Genomic DNA, 16,927 nt, shown 5'->3' with positions numbered 1-16,927 from the left:
TAAGGCAGTGTTTACAGACTTGGTTTTTCTAAACTGTTTCATTATCTCATACCGCTGAAGTCCCCTTTTGAGATCTGAAAAGCCTGGATTGCTCAAATCAGTCCTCAACTACGCTTTTTGATTCTGCGGATTCAAGGAAAAATCCACAGTGGAGAAATAAATGACTGAAGGGTGGCAAGCAAAAGGACACAGATAAATTAAGTGAGTAAGAGAATGTGAGCTAGTACACTGTGGATGTAAGAATTGTAAATAGGGAGGCACTAGGGCAATAGATAAACAAAGGAATTTAAGGACCCCAGTATAGATTTTAAAACTAGCTTGCAGGTACAAAGCTGCTCAAAAAGACTAATTGGTGCAGTTTTAGGTGCTCCAATAGTTTAACATCTTAGAGATCACTTTAGGCAATGCAAACTGACAATACAGTATAGTTTGGAAGTATCAAATTAATTTTATGCATTTACATCATTATCATATAGATAAGTTAGAATATTGAAGTCATAATTGACTTCAGAATCCTTAGCAATATGCCTGCCAATCCATCCAAATATACTTGGTGAACACGGGCTGGTTTTGGAAACATATACTGGCCTTGGAGAAAGTCCAGCAACAATTCATCGTAATGATATGTAGGATGAAGAGATTTGGCTGTGATGGAAGATAGGGAGAACTTTGTTTATATTCCCTGAAGATGATGTGGTTAAGGGATGTTCTGATTGAGGTGGTTACAACAATGAAGGGAACTTGGCAAGGTAAATAGAGAGTAACTTTTCCCTTTGGTACAGGAATCCAGAACAAGGGAACATATTAGGAGGGGAAATTCCATGATGCCATTGTGTCATTGGAAGTGCGGAACTTTCACCCGCTGCTCAGCTCTCCCTGTGGCCCTGTCCCAGATTCTGGGGATGGGGTTATTTAAGTAAAAGGGGTGGGTGGCTGCCCCACTAAGGCAGCGTAATCCTGCTGTGCAACATGGAAGGGGATGCATTAGAAATGTTTCTCCAGAATTCCAGTGACATCTGTCTTCCAACAGTAATTGATCCTTCTAGCCATTACGCCCCCATCCGCACCCCCCCCCCCCCCCCCCCACTTGGGACAGCAATTTTCAGATATGCATTGAAATTGGTAGAAACCTAGCAGATCTAGATGCCGCCCTGTCTCATCCCAAAGGTGATGGAAACTCAGCTTGGAGTTCAGTGATTTCCCGAGTTCTCGCAGCCCTGGACTTAGCCAGAGAAGGCAGGTGGGGAGGTTGATGGAATTCAGATCAGAGATGTTGATGAGAGGCAAAGAAGATGACTTTTTTTATCCTAGCAGCTTTTACCTTTGCTGCAAATGCCTTCTGGAAGTTGTAATATATAACGTGCGTAGAAACATAGAAGATAGGAGCAGGAGTAGGCCATTCGGCCCCTCGAGCCTGTTCTGCCATTTAATGAGATCATGGCTGACCATCCAAATTCAATACCCTATCCCTGCTTTCTCCATTTAACCTTAAGAAATATATCTAACTCATTCTTGAATATATTTAATGAATTGGCCTCAACTGCCTTCTGTGGTAGAGAATTCCACAGGTTCACCACTCTCTGGGTGAAGAAATTCCTCCTCATCTCTGTCCTAAATGGCTTACCTCTTATCCTTAGACTGTGACCTCTGGTTCTGGACTCCCCTGCCATCGGGAACATCCTTCCTGCATCTAGTCTGTCTAGTCCTGTTAGAATGTTACAAGTTTCAATGAGATCCCCTCTCATTCTTCTAAACTCTAGCGAATATAAACCTAATCGACCCAATCTCTCTCCATACGTCATTCCTGCCATCCCAGGTATCAGTCTGGTGAATCTTCGCTGCACTCCCTCCATGGCAAGAACATCCTTCCTCAGATAAGGCGACCAAAACTGCACACAATACTCAAGGTGTGGTCTCACCAAGGCCCTGTACAACTGCAGCAAGACATCCTTGCTCCTGTACGCGAATCCTCTCGCTATGAAGGCCAACATACCTGGGGGGGTGGGGGGGTACCCGTTTATTCCAACTCTTTGCTTCCTGTCTGCCAGCCAGTTCTCTATCCAAGTCAGTACCTTACCCCCAATCCCATGTGCTTTAACTTTGCATGCTAATCTCTTATGCTGGACCTTATCAAAAGCCTTCTGAATGCTGGACCTTATCAAAAGCCTTCTGAAAGTCCAAATACACCACATCCACTGGTTCTCCCTTATCTATTCTACCAGATACATCCTGAAAAAGTTCCAGTAGATTAGTCAAGCATGATTTACCTTTTGTAAATCCATGTTGACTTTGTCCGATCCTGTCATTGTTTTCCAAGTGCTCTGCTATTACATCTTTTATAATGGACTGTAGCATTTTCCCCACTATCGATGTCAGGCTTACCGGTCTATAATTCCCCATTTTCTCTCTACCACCTTTTTTAAATCGTGGGGTTACATTCGCTACCCTCCAATCCATGGGAACTGTTCCAGAGTCTATCGAATTTTGGAAGATGACCAGCAATGCATCTAATATTTTTGGGGCCACTTCCTTAAGTACCCTAGGATGTAGATTATCAGGCCCTGGGGATTTATCGGCCCTCAATCCCATCAATTTCCCAAACACCATTTCCCTACAAATACTGATTTCATTCAATTCCTCCCTCTCATTAGACCCTATGTTCCCTAACATCTCTGGGAGGTTATTTGTGTCTTGCTTTGTGAAGAACCAAAGTATGTATTTAATTGGTCTTCCATTTCTTTGTTCCCCATTATAAATTCCCCTGATTCTGACTGCAAGGGACCTACGCTCGACTTCACCAATCTTTTTCTTTTCACATATCTACAGAAGCATTTACAGTCAGTTTTTATGTTCCCTGAAAGCTTACTCTCATATTCTATTTTCCACATCTTAATTAATCCCTTTGTCCTCCTTTTGCTGAATCCTAAACTGCTCCCAATCCTCAGGTTTGCTGCTTTTTCTGGCCAATTTATATGTCCTCTCCTTGGATCTTATGCTATCCCTAATTTCCCTTGTTAGCCACGGTTGAGTCACCTTTTTTGTTTTATTTTTATGCCAAACAGGGATGAACAAATTCTGTAGTTCATCCATGCGATCTTTAAATGTTTGCCATTGCCTAGCCACCGTCAACCCTTTAAGTAACGCTCCCCAATCCATCCTAGCCAACTCGCGCCTCATACCATTGTAGTTTCCTTTATTTAAATTCAGGACCCTAGTCTGAGTCAACTACTTCACTCTCCATCTTAATGAAGAATTCTATCATACAGGAAACTTTTTTTATCCGGCACCGACGGAACCGGCATGGTGCCGGTTTACCAAAAAGTCCGGATTACAGAGTTATAGTTAAAAGGTACGAGAGCTCCGTACACAGCAACAAATCCAAGCTTCCCTGTTGCTTAGCAACAGCTGCAAGAACCCTGGCCACAGACCAAGTGTCCCTGTTGCTTAGCAACAAGTGCAGAAACCCCTGATTACACAGCCAAGAATCAAGAAACGGCCACTAATATGAAGAAAATCTTAACTGAACCTACTCCTGAATTTTGTCGGTTAACCGAGATTTCCGGTTGTTTGGGTGCCGGTAAATCGAGAGTTTCCTGTATTATGATCGCTCCTCCCCAAGGGGCCTCGCACAATAAGATTGGTAATTAATCCTTTCTCATTACATAATACCCAGTCTAAGATGGCCTGATCTCTAGTTGATTCCTCGACATATTGGTCCAGGAAACCATCCCGTATACACTCAAGGAATTCCTCCTCCACCGTATTGTTACTAATTTGGTTAGCCCAATCTATATGTAGATTAAAGTCACCCATGATAACTGCTGTGCTCTTATTGCACATGTCTCTAATTTCCCATTTAATGCCATCCCCAACCTCAGCATTACTGTTTGGGGGTCTGTATGCAACTCCCACTAATGTTTTCTGCCCCTTGGTATTTCTCAGCTCTACCCATACAGATTCCACATCATCAGCGCTAATATCCTTCCTCACTATTGTGTTAATCTCTTTAACCAGCAATGCTACCCCACCTCCTTTTCCTTCTTGCCTGCCCTTCCTGAATATTGAATACCCCTGGATGTTGAATTCCCAGCCTTGGTCACCCTGGAGCCATGTCTCTCTAATCCCAATTATATCATATCTGTTTACATCTATTTGTGCAGCTAATTCATCCACTTTATTGCGAATGCTCCTCGCATTAAGACACAAAGCCTTCAGCTTGTTTTTTCAACACTCTTAGACCTTTTAGAATTATTATTTATTGTAGCCCTGTTTGAGTTACACCCTTGATTTCTCTGCCTTCCACTTTTGCTTTTCTCCTTCCTGTCTTTTGTTTCTATCCTTGCTTCCCTTTCCTCTGTCTCCCTGCACAGGTTCCCAACCCCCTGCCATTTTAGTTTAAACCCTCCCCAACAGCACTAGCAAACACTCCCCCTAGGACATCAGTCCCAGTCCCGCCCAGGTGCAAACCGTCCAGTTTGTACTGGTCCCACCTCCCCCAGAACCTGTTCTAATATCCCAGGAATTTGAATCCCTCCCCCTTGCACCATTCCTCTAGCCACGTATTCATCTGAAATATCTTTCTAGTTCTACTCTGACTAGCACATGGCACTGGTAGCAATCCTAAGATTACTACCTTTGAGATCCTATTTTTGAATTTACCTCCTAACTCCCTATATTGAGCTTTTAGGACCTCATCCCGTTTTTTACCTATATCGTTGGTACCTATATGCACCACGACAACTGGCTGTTCACCCTCCCCCTCCAGAATGCCCTGCAGCCGCCCCGAGACATCCTTGACCCTTGCACCAGGGAGGCAACATACCATCCTGGAGTCTCGTTTGCGGCTGCAGAAATGCCTATCTATTCCCCTTACAATAGAATCCCCTATCACTATAACTCTCCTGCTCTTTTTCCTCCTGTCCTGTGCAGCAGAACCACCCATGCTGCCAGGAAGTTGGCTGTTGCTGCCTTCCCCCGATAAGCCATCTCCCTCAACAATATCCAAAGCGGTATATCTGTTTGAGAAGGGGATGGCCACAGGGGACCCCTGCACTACCTGCCTGCACCTACTACTCTGCCTGGCGGTCACCCATTCCCTTCCTGCCTGTGCAGCCTTTACCTGCGGTGTGATCAAATCATTAAACATGCTATCCACGATGTCCTCAGCATCGTGAATGCTCCAGTATGTATCCATTCGCAGCTCCAGCGCCGCAATGCGGTCTGCCAGTAGCTGCGGCTGGATACACTTCCCGCACACATGGTCGTCAGGGACATCGGAAGTGTCCCTGATTTCCCACATAGTGCAGGAGGAGCATGCCACGGGGCCGAGCTGTGCTGCCATGACTTACCCTTTAATTAATTAATTTAAATTAAATCAAATCAATACCACTAATTACACTACAATTAAATGATATACTCAAGGGCCCTTGTTTACCAGCACTCCCCGCTTTTCAACAGAGATCTTAGAAACTATAACCACAAAAATTAAGACCTAAACTTTATAAACTATTAACCTTAACTGTCAAACTATAGAGTAGTATAAATATTCACCTGGCTGTACTCACCCACTCAGCTGCTTCCTCTTGCCCGCGTCACTTTTTGAATCGTGACGTGGCTCCGGAACGCCATCGTGAGATTGGTAAGCTGTGAGATTGGTAAGCCTCTGTAAAAAAGCCTGCGAAAGTGAGTTTAAATAGTCACTGTACCTCTGCTCCCGACACCGGCCTCTGTATATAAAAAAAAAAAAAGCCCGTGAAAGTGAGTTTAAATACTCACTGTAGCTCCGCTCTCTCCACTCCTGACACCGGCCTCTGTATAAAAAAAAAAAAAAAAGCCCGCGAAAGTGAGTTTAAATACTCGCTGTATCTCTGCTCCCGCCACCGGCCTCTGGGGGGGGGGGGGGGGGAAAGCCCGCGAAAGTGCACCCTATTGCCGTTGTACACCAATTCCTATTGTCAGCTTATTTCTTGGGTATCTTCGGAATGTGCGAACTTAAGAGGCGTTGGGCGAAAACTTCAACTTCAACGGATGGAGCAGAAAATCAAGCGGTTTGTATAATGGGTGGTTGATCTGCTAGTGCCCATTTTGCGCCTCCTTTGGAGTTGAAAGTTTTGCCCACTGTCTTGAAAATGTATTCAGATTTCTTTTTACAAGGAAGGCAAAAAGATAGGAGAGCCACATCATGCACGAATGGCAAGGAGATTAATTTTGTTATTGTATTGTGTGGTTGCTAACCGGTACAAAAAAGATTTTCCAAACGCTCTTTTTCAGAAGACAACTACTTTTAAGTAGCGTATTCATTTTACAAAAGCTTATAATCCTCATAATTGTTAGCATTGACAGAAATTTTTCTATTTATTCATCTGTATTGATTTATGAAAATTAGAGCTAACTTTCATTCCCTTTTTTTATTGCTACAGCAGCAGAACCAATCAAAGGCGTATCCTTGCAGCAGTGAACATCTTCCATACCCCATTGCAAGTAAAGGGGGTGTTACTGCTAAATCACTGAAACATTATGGTACCAATTTATCAGCAATAGCTGTGACCGTGGAGAATGAAAATACAATTGCCTTTTTAGGCAACATAAAAGGAGAAATTCATAAGGTAAGACTTTGGGGGGAAACCTCCTACTTTTTTATATTTAAAAACAGACAAGTGGGATCTGTGCTGAAAATTTCAACTCCTTACCTAGCTGGGAGAAGCTTTTCAGCTTTTCCATCACTTTGGAAAGAAAAGAAAGCTGGACCTTTGCTACCTTTTTAAAATATCAGTATGCTTATCCCTGGCTCCAGTTTTTCACCGTTTCTTTTTCTACGTTCTGGATCTGACTCTTTGTGACCAGTTCCTCTTTTCCCTATTCCGTATCAATACTGAAGGCATGTTTTATTTTTACTCTTAGCGCATCTTTAATCAAAGAGGGTTCACCACTTTCTGATAAGTCATTTTATAGCAGAGTTGGAATAAACATTTGAATGTAACTTGTGGAAAACATCAATACAAAAATGCAAGTGCCTTGACTAGCTTCTGAATTACTTCTTGAATAAAATTAGATATTACTCGGCTAAATGTGACAAATCTACTACATGAGTCATTAATTTAAACTTAGGCAGCAGTGGTCATCACTTTTAAAACCACAGCCTCTGAAAGAGAACTCTGAGGTGGTAAGCAATGACTATTCATATGCTCCAAGGAAGAAATCAATCTGAAAAAGCTAGAACTTGCATTATTGCATGACTGCAACCTCTTTCTTCATTCTCTTCCCATCCTCTGGACAATCCCTATTCCATTCCTTTTTAATTGAGAAACCTGAGTAAAGGAATTGTGGATGCTGCCAAGATACAAGAGTAGCAAAAAGGGCCAGTCAGGAAGCAATGGTGAGGAGATAACAACAAGCTTGGGTTTTAACAGCTTGTAATTTGTGGGAGGTAAAGAAGAGGAAGACAAACCTAAAGTGTGGTCGCTAATCTTGGGTTTACTGCCAGTTCCCCACACTAACCAGCACGGGAACATCCGAATTCGGACGGTTAATATGTGGTGTTGGAGGGAAGGACTCCGACTCCTGCGGCATTGGAGCCATGTGCTGGTGAACCAAGCGCACATCAGGACATGCCATTATCCTTGGAGAATTAGAGAAATGGTTGACGGGCACCTGATGAACAAGGATCTAGAGATAGACCTAGCTGATATATAACCTAGGTGTGATGTGTGCAAGAAGTTTCAAGCTAAACAGCAAAAGGAATTGATTTTTAGCCACCGAATTCCAGAAAAGCCCTGGGAGAAAATAGGGTGTGATCTGTTGATCGGATGAAACTGTCTTATGTTCTATTACCCTGATTTTTTTTTTGAAATGGACAATATTTTTATTTAATAAACAAAGCAGTGGAAAGCAGACTTGAGGCAAAAGCTCATTTTGCACATTACTGAATTCCAAATGAGGTTACATCAGACAACAGACCACCATCGAATTCAAGGGAATTCCATGCATTGGAACTCATTGTTCCATCGAGTCACCAGCCCACCAAGGTATCCACATTTAAATGGCAAGGCAGAGAGCACTGTTAAAATTGCACACCTAGAAAAGGCACAAGAGTTTGGCACAGACCTTCCGCTTACTCTTTTGCAAATGATGCAGTGCGCCAAGTGAGACACTGGACAGCTCACCAGCTCAAGGACTATTTGGCAGATAAAGCAAGACGCCCCTCCCTGCAGCAGGCCAACTTTTAAAACTGAGGATAGTAAGTCATGTATTAAAAAAAAGGCAAACCTCAAACGTAAATCAGGTCCAGCTCTGCAGTAAAGACTTCAAAGAACTTAATAAGCTTAGAGAAGGATAAGCTGTCGGAACTCAACCAACAGGATAATGAAAATGGATGCCAGTATAATGATAGCAACTGGATTTCGGGTCCTACAGTACAAGAACTGACAATGTAAAAGACACCTGTGGAAAAGCAAACTGTAATTCATGGAGAGAAATACAAGTGGAGATACTCGGGCAGTCCACCGTGAACATACCTCCGCCACAACAGAAAGACCATGGTTGATGATTAACGAATGACTGATCCAATACTGCAACTGGAATTTCCGATTATAAGGGCTGCCATCGGCACCAAGAATAACAAGCCTGCTACTCTTAACAACTGTGTAGAGTACAGCACAAAACATTAAGTTTGTTTACCAGTGATTTCATTTATATTCATAATGGAACGATTGGGCTTTATAGTTATTGGATTATTCTTATTTAAAGGTTTATTTTCTTTTCAGGAGGGAGATGTGTCAATATTGGTGAAACTTTGTATCCATGTTTAAGAACAGGAAGTTTGTTCTGACATGGAAGTATTTGTATGATTTGGAGCTGCATGTGGTTAGTAGAAAATGGGCGAACATTAATCCGCTCTGAACTGTTGCTGATTGTCGATGCTACTCGTCAAAGGTAACCGAGACCAGGATATAATGTTGTAGGCCTTGCATTGCGAGAGCAATTGAGGTGTGCTCACTGAGACGGTGTGATCTGAAGGAACAAAAGGATGAAAATAGAGTTGGTTGTTGAAGTGTGATGGTTTTTGATATAGAGAAGGAACAGAGTGGAAGAGACAACTGAGACTTCAGAAATCCTTGAGTGGAATTGGGGAGGTGGGGGTGGAGAGGAGTTTGTGAACCAGGCATCAACTACACAGCTGGACTGACTTGAGGGGAAACACGATGGCTTAGGTTTATAAATGCACAGTGGCACACCCTGTGGAAAGTTTTGGAGATGCTCAAGTTGGTGACAAATAAAACACCAGTGTTCAAAGAGCAGTGTGTTAAAAGTACACAACATGAGTATGAAGATCACTAATGCAGTGGCAAGCTACTGGATCATAGATTAGGCCAGATCTTTCAAGATGATGGGTAATTTGAAAGTTGACTGAAGTTTCTATAAACTTAGACAAGATAGTTTGAAGGGTAAGGGTGGAGGGACAGGATGAATGTGACGATCTGTATAAAGATTACATTTTATTAGACACACAAGTTTCTGTATCAACAATGGAAGTTTTACTTTTAGTCATAAAGCAATACAGAATAGCCAGTACGATAGCAAAATACTGCGGATGCTGGAAATCCGAAATAACAACAGAAAATGCTGGAAAAACTCAGCAGGCCAGGCAACATCCGTGGAGAGAGAAATCGAGTCAAACTCTTTGTCTTGACAAAGAGTTTGACTCGAAACGTTGAATCTATTTCTCTCTCCACGGATGTTGCCTGGCCTGCTGAGTTTTTCCAGCATTTTCTGTTGTTATTACAGAATAACCAGACCCAGTATGGAGAGTTTTCCTTTTTTATTAGCTGTAAGTAATTATATGGGTGTGACATTGCCCTGCACTTGTTTCTTACACAGCAGTTGTAATTGTTCCCTACTCAACAGGTATTTCTAGACAAAGCAGCAGTTGATTATCAGACTATTTATATGACCCCGAGCAGCCAGGTGAACAGTGACCTTGTTTTCGATGCAAAAAGAGATTACCTGTATGTCATGACTGAGAAAAAGGTAATACATTATTTTTTCTTCTAATATATTTCTGTTTGAGCCACTTATTTGTTCAAAAACAAAAATTAAACATTTTTCTTTATAGTGTATCCTGGTATTGGTTTATTTCTTCTGTCACAATACATATGGAGTTAAAACCAGGTTTGCGAGAAAATAACCCATCTTATTTTGATACATAACCAAAAGTTATTGCCTACCCAAGGTAGAGCGCAAGTCATTCAATTCAAATACAAGCATCTTGTGGATTTTGCTTGAATATATTTGGTAGCTCTTTTGAGTTTGAGACACATTTTCAATTTGAGACACCTCTATTTAAATTTGTTCTGTCCTGGTCATTTTTTTTTTAGTATTTCATAGCCTATTTTGTAAAATTGCTTAGTCAGTCTGAAGCCATCAGGACGACAGATAGATAGGCCCAAGAAACAAGAAGAACCTCCACATCAGGTAAATATTTAAATGCAAGGCCGCAAGCCCCTGATTAGTTACTCCGTATGTCCCAGTCGATCTGGACCATTGACACTTCAGGGATTGAGGGAGAGGAATTCTCGCATACTTCTAGCAGATGATATTGCCACAACACATCATGTATCGTTCTCTCCACACCAGGTTCATGTTGTAGAGGTTACCTTGCATTCAACTAACAAAGTCAGAAATGATGTGAAGCCTAGTCTTAAGTTGTTGATTTTGCAACTGTGTAAATATGGCATTTTTTTCTATTGCTGCTAGCTCACCAGTGGGGTGCGAATTGTGGCAAAACAGAATGAAAGAATGTTTTGAGATTTCTTGTTGCAGTCAGTTCATTTTGCAGTGAATAGTAATTCTGTTTAACAACTTCAATTTCTGTACTTCAAAATGTGCAGAATTTACTTTTTATTTTATTGAAAACTTATATTTCAGGTCACTCGTCTACCAGTACAGGAATGCATCAGCTACAAAAGTTGTGATTCTTGCATTGCATCTGGAGATCCTTATTGTGGTTGGTGTGCAGCAGAGGGAACGTAAGTGCTGCTTTTTTGGGAGTTTCTGGTTGATGCTGTTAAGATAAGTTTCCAACACCAGCTCTCTGGTTATCTTGAAGGCAACACCTGATTTCTGATTGGTCCCTTTGGCGGACAAGACGCACACAGCAGTTTCTCTGGAATGTGTAATTAGATCCTGCCTGCCTAAGTAATCACTTGGTTTGCAAAGTGTAATTCGAGCCATTCTGACTGCCAGGCTGCAGACAGAACAGACCTCCCATAGAACAGACAGGGCTCACCCTCGTGGGTAAATACCTTCTCCCACCACCCAAACAAGATCCTAACCTTCCTCCCACCCCCTGAGTTTCTGACTTTTTCGCTCCCCAACAGGTTCCTGACCTCTCCTCACAAGTACCTGACCTCCGGTTTGTTAACTGGTTTATTGGGTATGAAGTGAATAGTGATAGTGTTATGACTTCCGGATTTCGTTCAGTCCGATGATGTCATTGCCATACACGTACTGAGCTTTCCGAGAAATCAACCAGGTCTAGGGGGAGGAGGGGAGAACGTGGTGCAGGTGTAAAGGGGATGGGTTTGAAAGAACATGATCCATTTTACCATCTGGATCATGCTCTCGCTCTCATCCCCTCCCCTCTTTAGATCACGTTCTTACCCCATTCCCACTGTGCTCTCTGCTCGATACCACCCCCCCCCCCGAGTTCCTCACCACCTCTCCCCTCTGATCCTCTCTTCCTCTCTCTCCCCCTCCTTTCTCTCTCCCTCACTCTACCCCCCCCCCCTCCGATTTTCTCTCTCTCTCTCTCTCTCTCCTTTTTCCCCCCCCCTCTCTTTCCCCCCCCCCCCATCCCACCTCGTGGATTCCCCCTCTCTCTCCCCTCCCTCAGATTCCCCTTCTCCCCCCTCCGATTCTCTCTCTCTCTCTCTCTCTCTCTCTCTCTCTCTCTCCTCCCTCCAATCCTCTTTTCCCCCCTCTGTGTGTGTGTGTCTCTCCCTCTTCCCCCGCCCCCCCTCTGATCCTCTTTCTCCCCCCCCCTTTCTCTCTCTTTCATCCCCCCCCCCCCAAGCCAGCATGGATCCAGGACCTTCTCCCACAGAGCTGAAGAAAGCGTGGCTGCATCGGTAACAGCTTGCATGAGCAGAAGAGGATCGAGCGCGCATACGGGGCTCAAGGATACCGCACACATGAGCAGAAGCCGTGCAGATAATCATCCGTTAGGATAACGTTAGGAGTGGTCAATCTATGGAACCAGACTCCCCAGTGAGACTGTGAAAGCAGTTAGCATTGAATCATTCAAATGCAAATCAGATAGATTTCTTTCAGCCAGCAGTATAAGACGGCTGCTCATGTGGAGATTAAACACCTGCACTGAATGGCCTGTTTCACTGTAATTTCTATGTAATAGTTTTCAGTTCTAGTGTATGTATTCGCCTGTAATATTGGGCCACATCTTCCTGGAAAAATAACAGTAAGTTCACGGCGCGTACCGTTAATAATGCAAATTATATTCGAGCTAAAAGGTTCAGGAAAGCAGCGCTCGCCAAAAGATGTCCCACTCCAGCAAGATTTGGCCCATTAACTCATTCGTTGTTTCAGATATTAAATGACCTACTGTATATTTCCAGCATTTTCCATTTCTATTTCTTATAACGTCCTCAAACATGTATTTTTTGTTTTGTCCCCTCCATCTTCCCTGCATTGTATTCCTTCTGACGAAAGGTCCGCATCTGAAACATTAACTCAAAAAAGCAAAATACTGCGGGTGCTGGAAATCCGAAATAAAAACAGAAAATGCTGGAAATACTCAGCAGGCCAGGGCAGCGTCTGTGGAGAGAGGAACCGAGTTAACATTTCAGGTCGATGACCCTTGGTCAGAACATCAAACGTTAACTCCGCTCTTCTGTCAACAAGTGCTGCTTGCTGTGCGTTTCCAAGGTTTTCTGCTCTTGTTTCAGTTTTCCAGCATCTGCCGCTTTTTTGCTTTATGTTTGTGTATTTATCCAGTTCTCTGTTGAAGGACGTCATAGGATCAACTATTCTTGTTGCGAGTCTGTTCCATATATCCACTAATCTGGAAGGGGGCGGGGGATATTTCTTCCTAACTTCAGTCTTGACCGAGGCTTGTTAATTTTAAGTTTGTATCCTACAGTTCTTAGAAAATTAAGCAGCCTGCTTATATCTACATTATCATATGCTTCTCAACCTTTCAACGGTCATGTCCTTCCTAATTTTCCTTTACTGTAATGAAAACTAGATGAGCTGTGTGAGTCTCGCGCCATAACAGAGCTGAGTGCTGGAGTCCTCCTTGTTGCTCCTCTCTGAATCAACAGTGATGTTCTCTTACGCATCCAGTTGGTTCAAGAGTAGTATTAGTAGAGGCCAACGAGCTACTTCCTTACTTACATTATGAGGTGTGGGGAGAAAGACAAATTTAACCAACTCGAGAAGGTTACCAGCATATTTGCATTTTCAGGTTTTTAAAAATGAATCCTTTTTAGGACTCGAGTTGCATTTTTCTACATGATTCAAAACGAATTAACTGGCATTCTGTACTCCGAGCTTGCTGTCACTATAGACTTCATTTACGTTAGATTTTCACAACTTTCTCTAATCTCCAGTGGTATGTATTGCATAGAATGAAATAAATAATGTTTGTGTTTGAAAGAGTAAACCCTTCCGTTTCTAAATGTTAAATGCCAGAATTATGTACAGTTGTTTAACCTGGACACTAGATTTTTTTAAATGGAGGAAAGCCAAGGCCTGTAATACCAAGGTTGAAAAGATTAAAAGGAGCGAGAGAGAAATCAGGAAGTAGTGATTAGATGCCAAGCTTGAATTTTAAAAGTCCAAAGATGTATGCGAAAAGAAAGGCGAAGGGAATGAGTTCCATAGTTTTAAGGCCATGAGAAAGAATAAGTTTGGCCCCAATTTTAACTCCAAGGGAATTCCCCGCTCGGGCCTGAGTTAAAATTACAGTTGGGTCTCGATGATGTCATTAGGCTGCAACGTGCATATGTAGAGAAGGACCATGTTGGCTCCGGGCGCGTGTCCTTGCTGTCGGCCCAGGAGAGCAGGTTAAAATTGCAGATGTTGCGGTCATGGTGGCTTTCGGACAGCTAAGAGCCAAGGTGATTTTTAACTGCCCACCCGCCAGGTTTCTGCTGAGTGAATAGGGTAGTAAGTCTTCATTTAAACATGCTGGGGCTACAGGGGTGATGAAGAAAAGCTTGTATGACAGCATAGCAAATAATGTTTGCATTTCCAGATATGTTGTAGACCAGTACTCCCATTTATACTAATGTCTATAATCTGTCTGAACAGTTGCTCCAGGAAGTCGCATTGTCCAAAAGCTGGCGAAAAAGACCATTGGTTATGGAGTCTGAACAAAAGATGTGTGAAGGTCATTAGTGCTGTTCCTCAGAACATGAGTCGAAATGAAGAAGGCCAGGTACACTTCATTACTTGTAGTTTGCAGTTTCTAAAGTTGGATTCATGTTTCAGTGGTATTGATCGATTCTTTGATTGTTTCCATGTATAATGTGTGGCTATATATGTTAAAAATCCCAACACGGTTGGTCCAAACTTTATATTTCTAAATTTATGCCAAAAATGACCAATTAGAGAATGCCTGAGAAGTACACCCATTTTTCCTGATAATTGTGCCCAATCTTCCTAATAAGTGGGTACCAATAACTACATTATTTTTGAATAATTGGGTTTATTCTGACCATTCTATTGGACTGAAGCCTCGTAGCTACCAACAGAGTTGCTGGTTATTACATTTTCTTTCTTTTATAAGAATTTTGATTAATTTCTTGCAAGTTTGCGATTTTAAAATGTGATTTACAATTGTACAGTGAATCTAATGCCATCTAAAAATAACTTTAAATAAAGTTTAAGACATTCTGGAATCAATTGTTTTGAGCTTTATGTATTTTGGGTCATGTGACATGTCTGTTTATAAACTATGCAAAATAATGTATCTTTTTCATGTATCCAGGTGCAACTGAATATAGACCCATTCCCTGCTTTAACAGGCGCTGACTCTATAGAGTGCTTTTTTAATGATGTTAAAAGTGTTAATACGACATACTCTACGGGGTCTGTTACTTGTCAGTCCCCACCTGTCGGTGAAATTGTTGCTACACCTCAAGATCAAGGTGAGTTCTCCTATGTGAGGATGTACTTGTTTGTAGGAACGTTCCCAGTAAAATTACTTTTGGAACATTAGAATTATGAATTCACATATAATAAAGCCACGCGACCAAGGTTGAATTTTCAGGTCATCTGTCCTCGTTACACTTGCCCTGCCATTATGTCACCTAATAACAGGTAGACTATCCCTTATCCGCAATTCCGAAATTCGAAAACCTCTGAAAACCGAAGGTTTTTTCGTGGAGCGTAACTCGTGCGCACGATATGACCCAAGTGGCGCCAAACATGACCCGACGCGGCCGATGCTTGACCCACGCAGGTGTGAGGCATCAGTTGTGTCTCAGCGCTGTCACACATGCGTCTGCTGCTCTCTTTGATATTTTTTGTTTTTTTGTGATTTGTGAAAATGTCAAAAGGAGCTGCAGATACCCCAATGGGTAACAGTGAGAAGCAGAAAAGGAAGCATCTCTCATTATCGATATGTGTTTGCTTACGGGGTGCTGCCCAGACCCCCGCTAGGGTGTTCCCATAAAACCACTCTGAAATCCGAAGAATTCCGAAAAACATCTGGTCCCAAGGGTTTCGGATAATGGAAAGTGCACCTGTATACAAAAAAAGTGTCTTTGTTCATTGTCTTGTGCAGCAATGTTCAAAATATAAGTCTCTTTGTTTTTCAGCAAATGATTTCTAGGCATTCTAGGCTTGGAGCTTTGCTACACTAATGACTATTGGGGGCAGAATTCTAAACAAAAATCAAGTGCCTCTAGACTGAAACAGACTGATTCCTGGGCCTGCTTCACTCGGCCCTTTTGTAAGACTGCTGTGTGAGGTAGCCCTCCTATTTGGGAACCATTATTGCTTAAACTTGACCCAAAAAGAGGGAATTACATTTTGGAGGGTTGATATAAATAGAAATAATCACATTTGAGTTTGACCAAACTGAATGCTGCAGGTGACACGATAACAACAACTTTGATACAATAAATATTGCTATCGTGATAGGAGAATACACTGAAAGCATCACTTTGGCACAGTGTGCTTTCTTTTAAATTCATCGCGTGATTGTTGTTAGGACTGTGATTGTAAGGACTGCTGTAATTAAAGCACAAAGCAGAAAATATTGGAAATTCACTGCAGATCTGTACCTGTAAGAGAAAAATAGATTAGTATTTTGGTTGGTCCTCCATCAGATTGTTGAGCTGCCTTTTTCTAATCCGCCTACTGTCCATTTCCAGCATTTTTAATTTTAATTCAGATTTCCAGTATTTGGATTTTTTGTTTTTATCGCCATTATTTGAATTGATTACATAAAGCTTCTGATCTTTAGTGTGTTCATTGCTGAGTATTTGACGTGTCTTGAGATGCCTGCATTAGAAATGAGCAGTTTTGAGAGAAACATTCATGGGTTTTATCTTGAGCTGAACAATAGAGCTCATAATATAATGGATTTATTCTTCTCTCCAACTTAAAATGCGAGACACCAAATTGTTTTCCCTTGTAACATACAATATGTGTTCCTTTTTTTAAAATGCTAAGTTCACTCTTAAAGTACCATTGAAAAGAAAATAGAAATGTGGGTTTTTTTCTGTGTAGATCATGCTGATACTGAGGTGAAACTGATACTTGTCAGTGGAGGGAAAAAAGTAGATTTCACAAGGACCAACTATTCATTTTATGATTGTAACGCTGCCATGACACTGTTTCCAAACATTCCGTAAGTATTTTTTTCTTCTAATAAGTAATTGACAGAACTAGTTAATTCATATAT

At 42.0% G+C, this 16,927-nt stretch overlaps 1 protein-coding gene across 4 annotated transcripts in view; it reads left to right on the top strand.

The window, feature by feature from the left end:
- The window catches only part of LOC147105761 (plexin-B2-like), a 274,135-nt gene that overhangs the window by 180,331 nt on the left and 76,877 nt on the right, over positions 1 to 16,927 (top strand). For 3 of the 4 annotated variants that reach the window (XM_086010484.1, XM_086010483.1, XM_086010485.1), the window contains exons 4-9: positions 6,420 to 6,605; positions 9,904 to 10,026; positions 10,924 to 11,024; positions 14,326 to 14,452; positions 15,005 to 15,164; positions 16,753 to 16,873. In XM_086010484.1, coding sequence (XP_085866610.1) covers positions 6,420 to 6,605; positions 9,904 to 10,026; positions 10,924 to 11,024; positions 14,326 to 14,452; positions 15,005 to 15,164; positions 16,753 to 16,873 — 818 coding nt within the window. The remainder of the gene's footprint in view (positions 1 to 6,419; positions 6,606 to 9,903; positions 10,027 to 10,923; positions 11,025 to 14,325; positions 14,453 to 15,004; positions 15,165 to 16,752; positions 16,874 to 16,927) is intronic. The other variant, XM_086010486.1, reaches the window with a different exon arrangement.

Source organism: Somniosus microcephalus, chromosome 17, assembly GCF_052327205.1.
Source record: "Somniosus microcephalus isolate GS21.2 chromosome 17, FLI_Smic_1.0, whole genome shotgun sequence".
NCBI lineage: Eukaryota > Metazoa > Chordata > Chondrichthyes > Squaliformes > Somniosidae > Somniosus > Somniosus microcephalus.
This window is presented reverse-complemented; position numbering and strand designations above follow the sequence as displayed.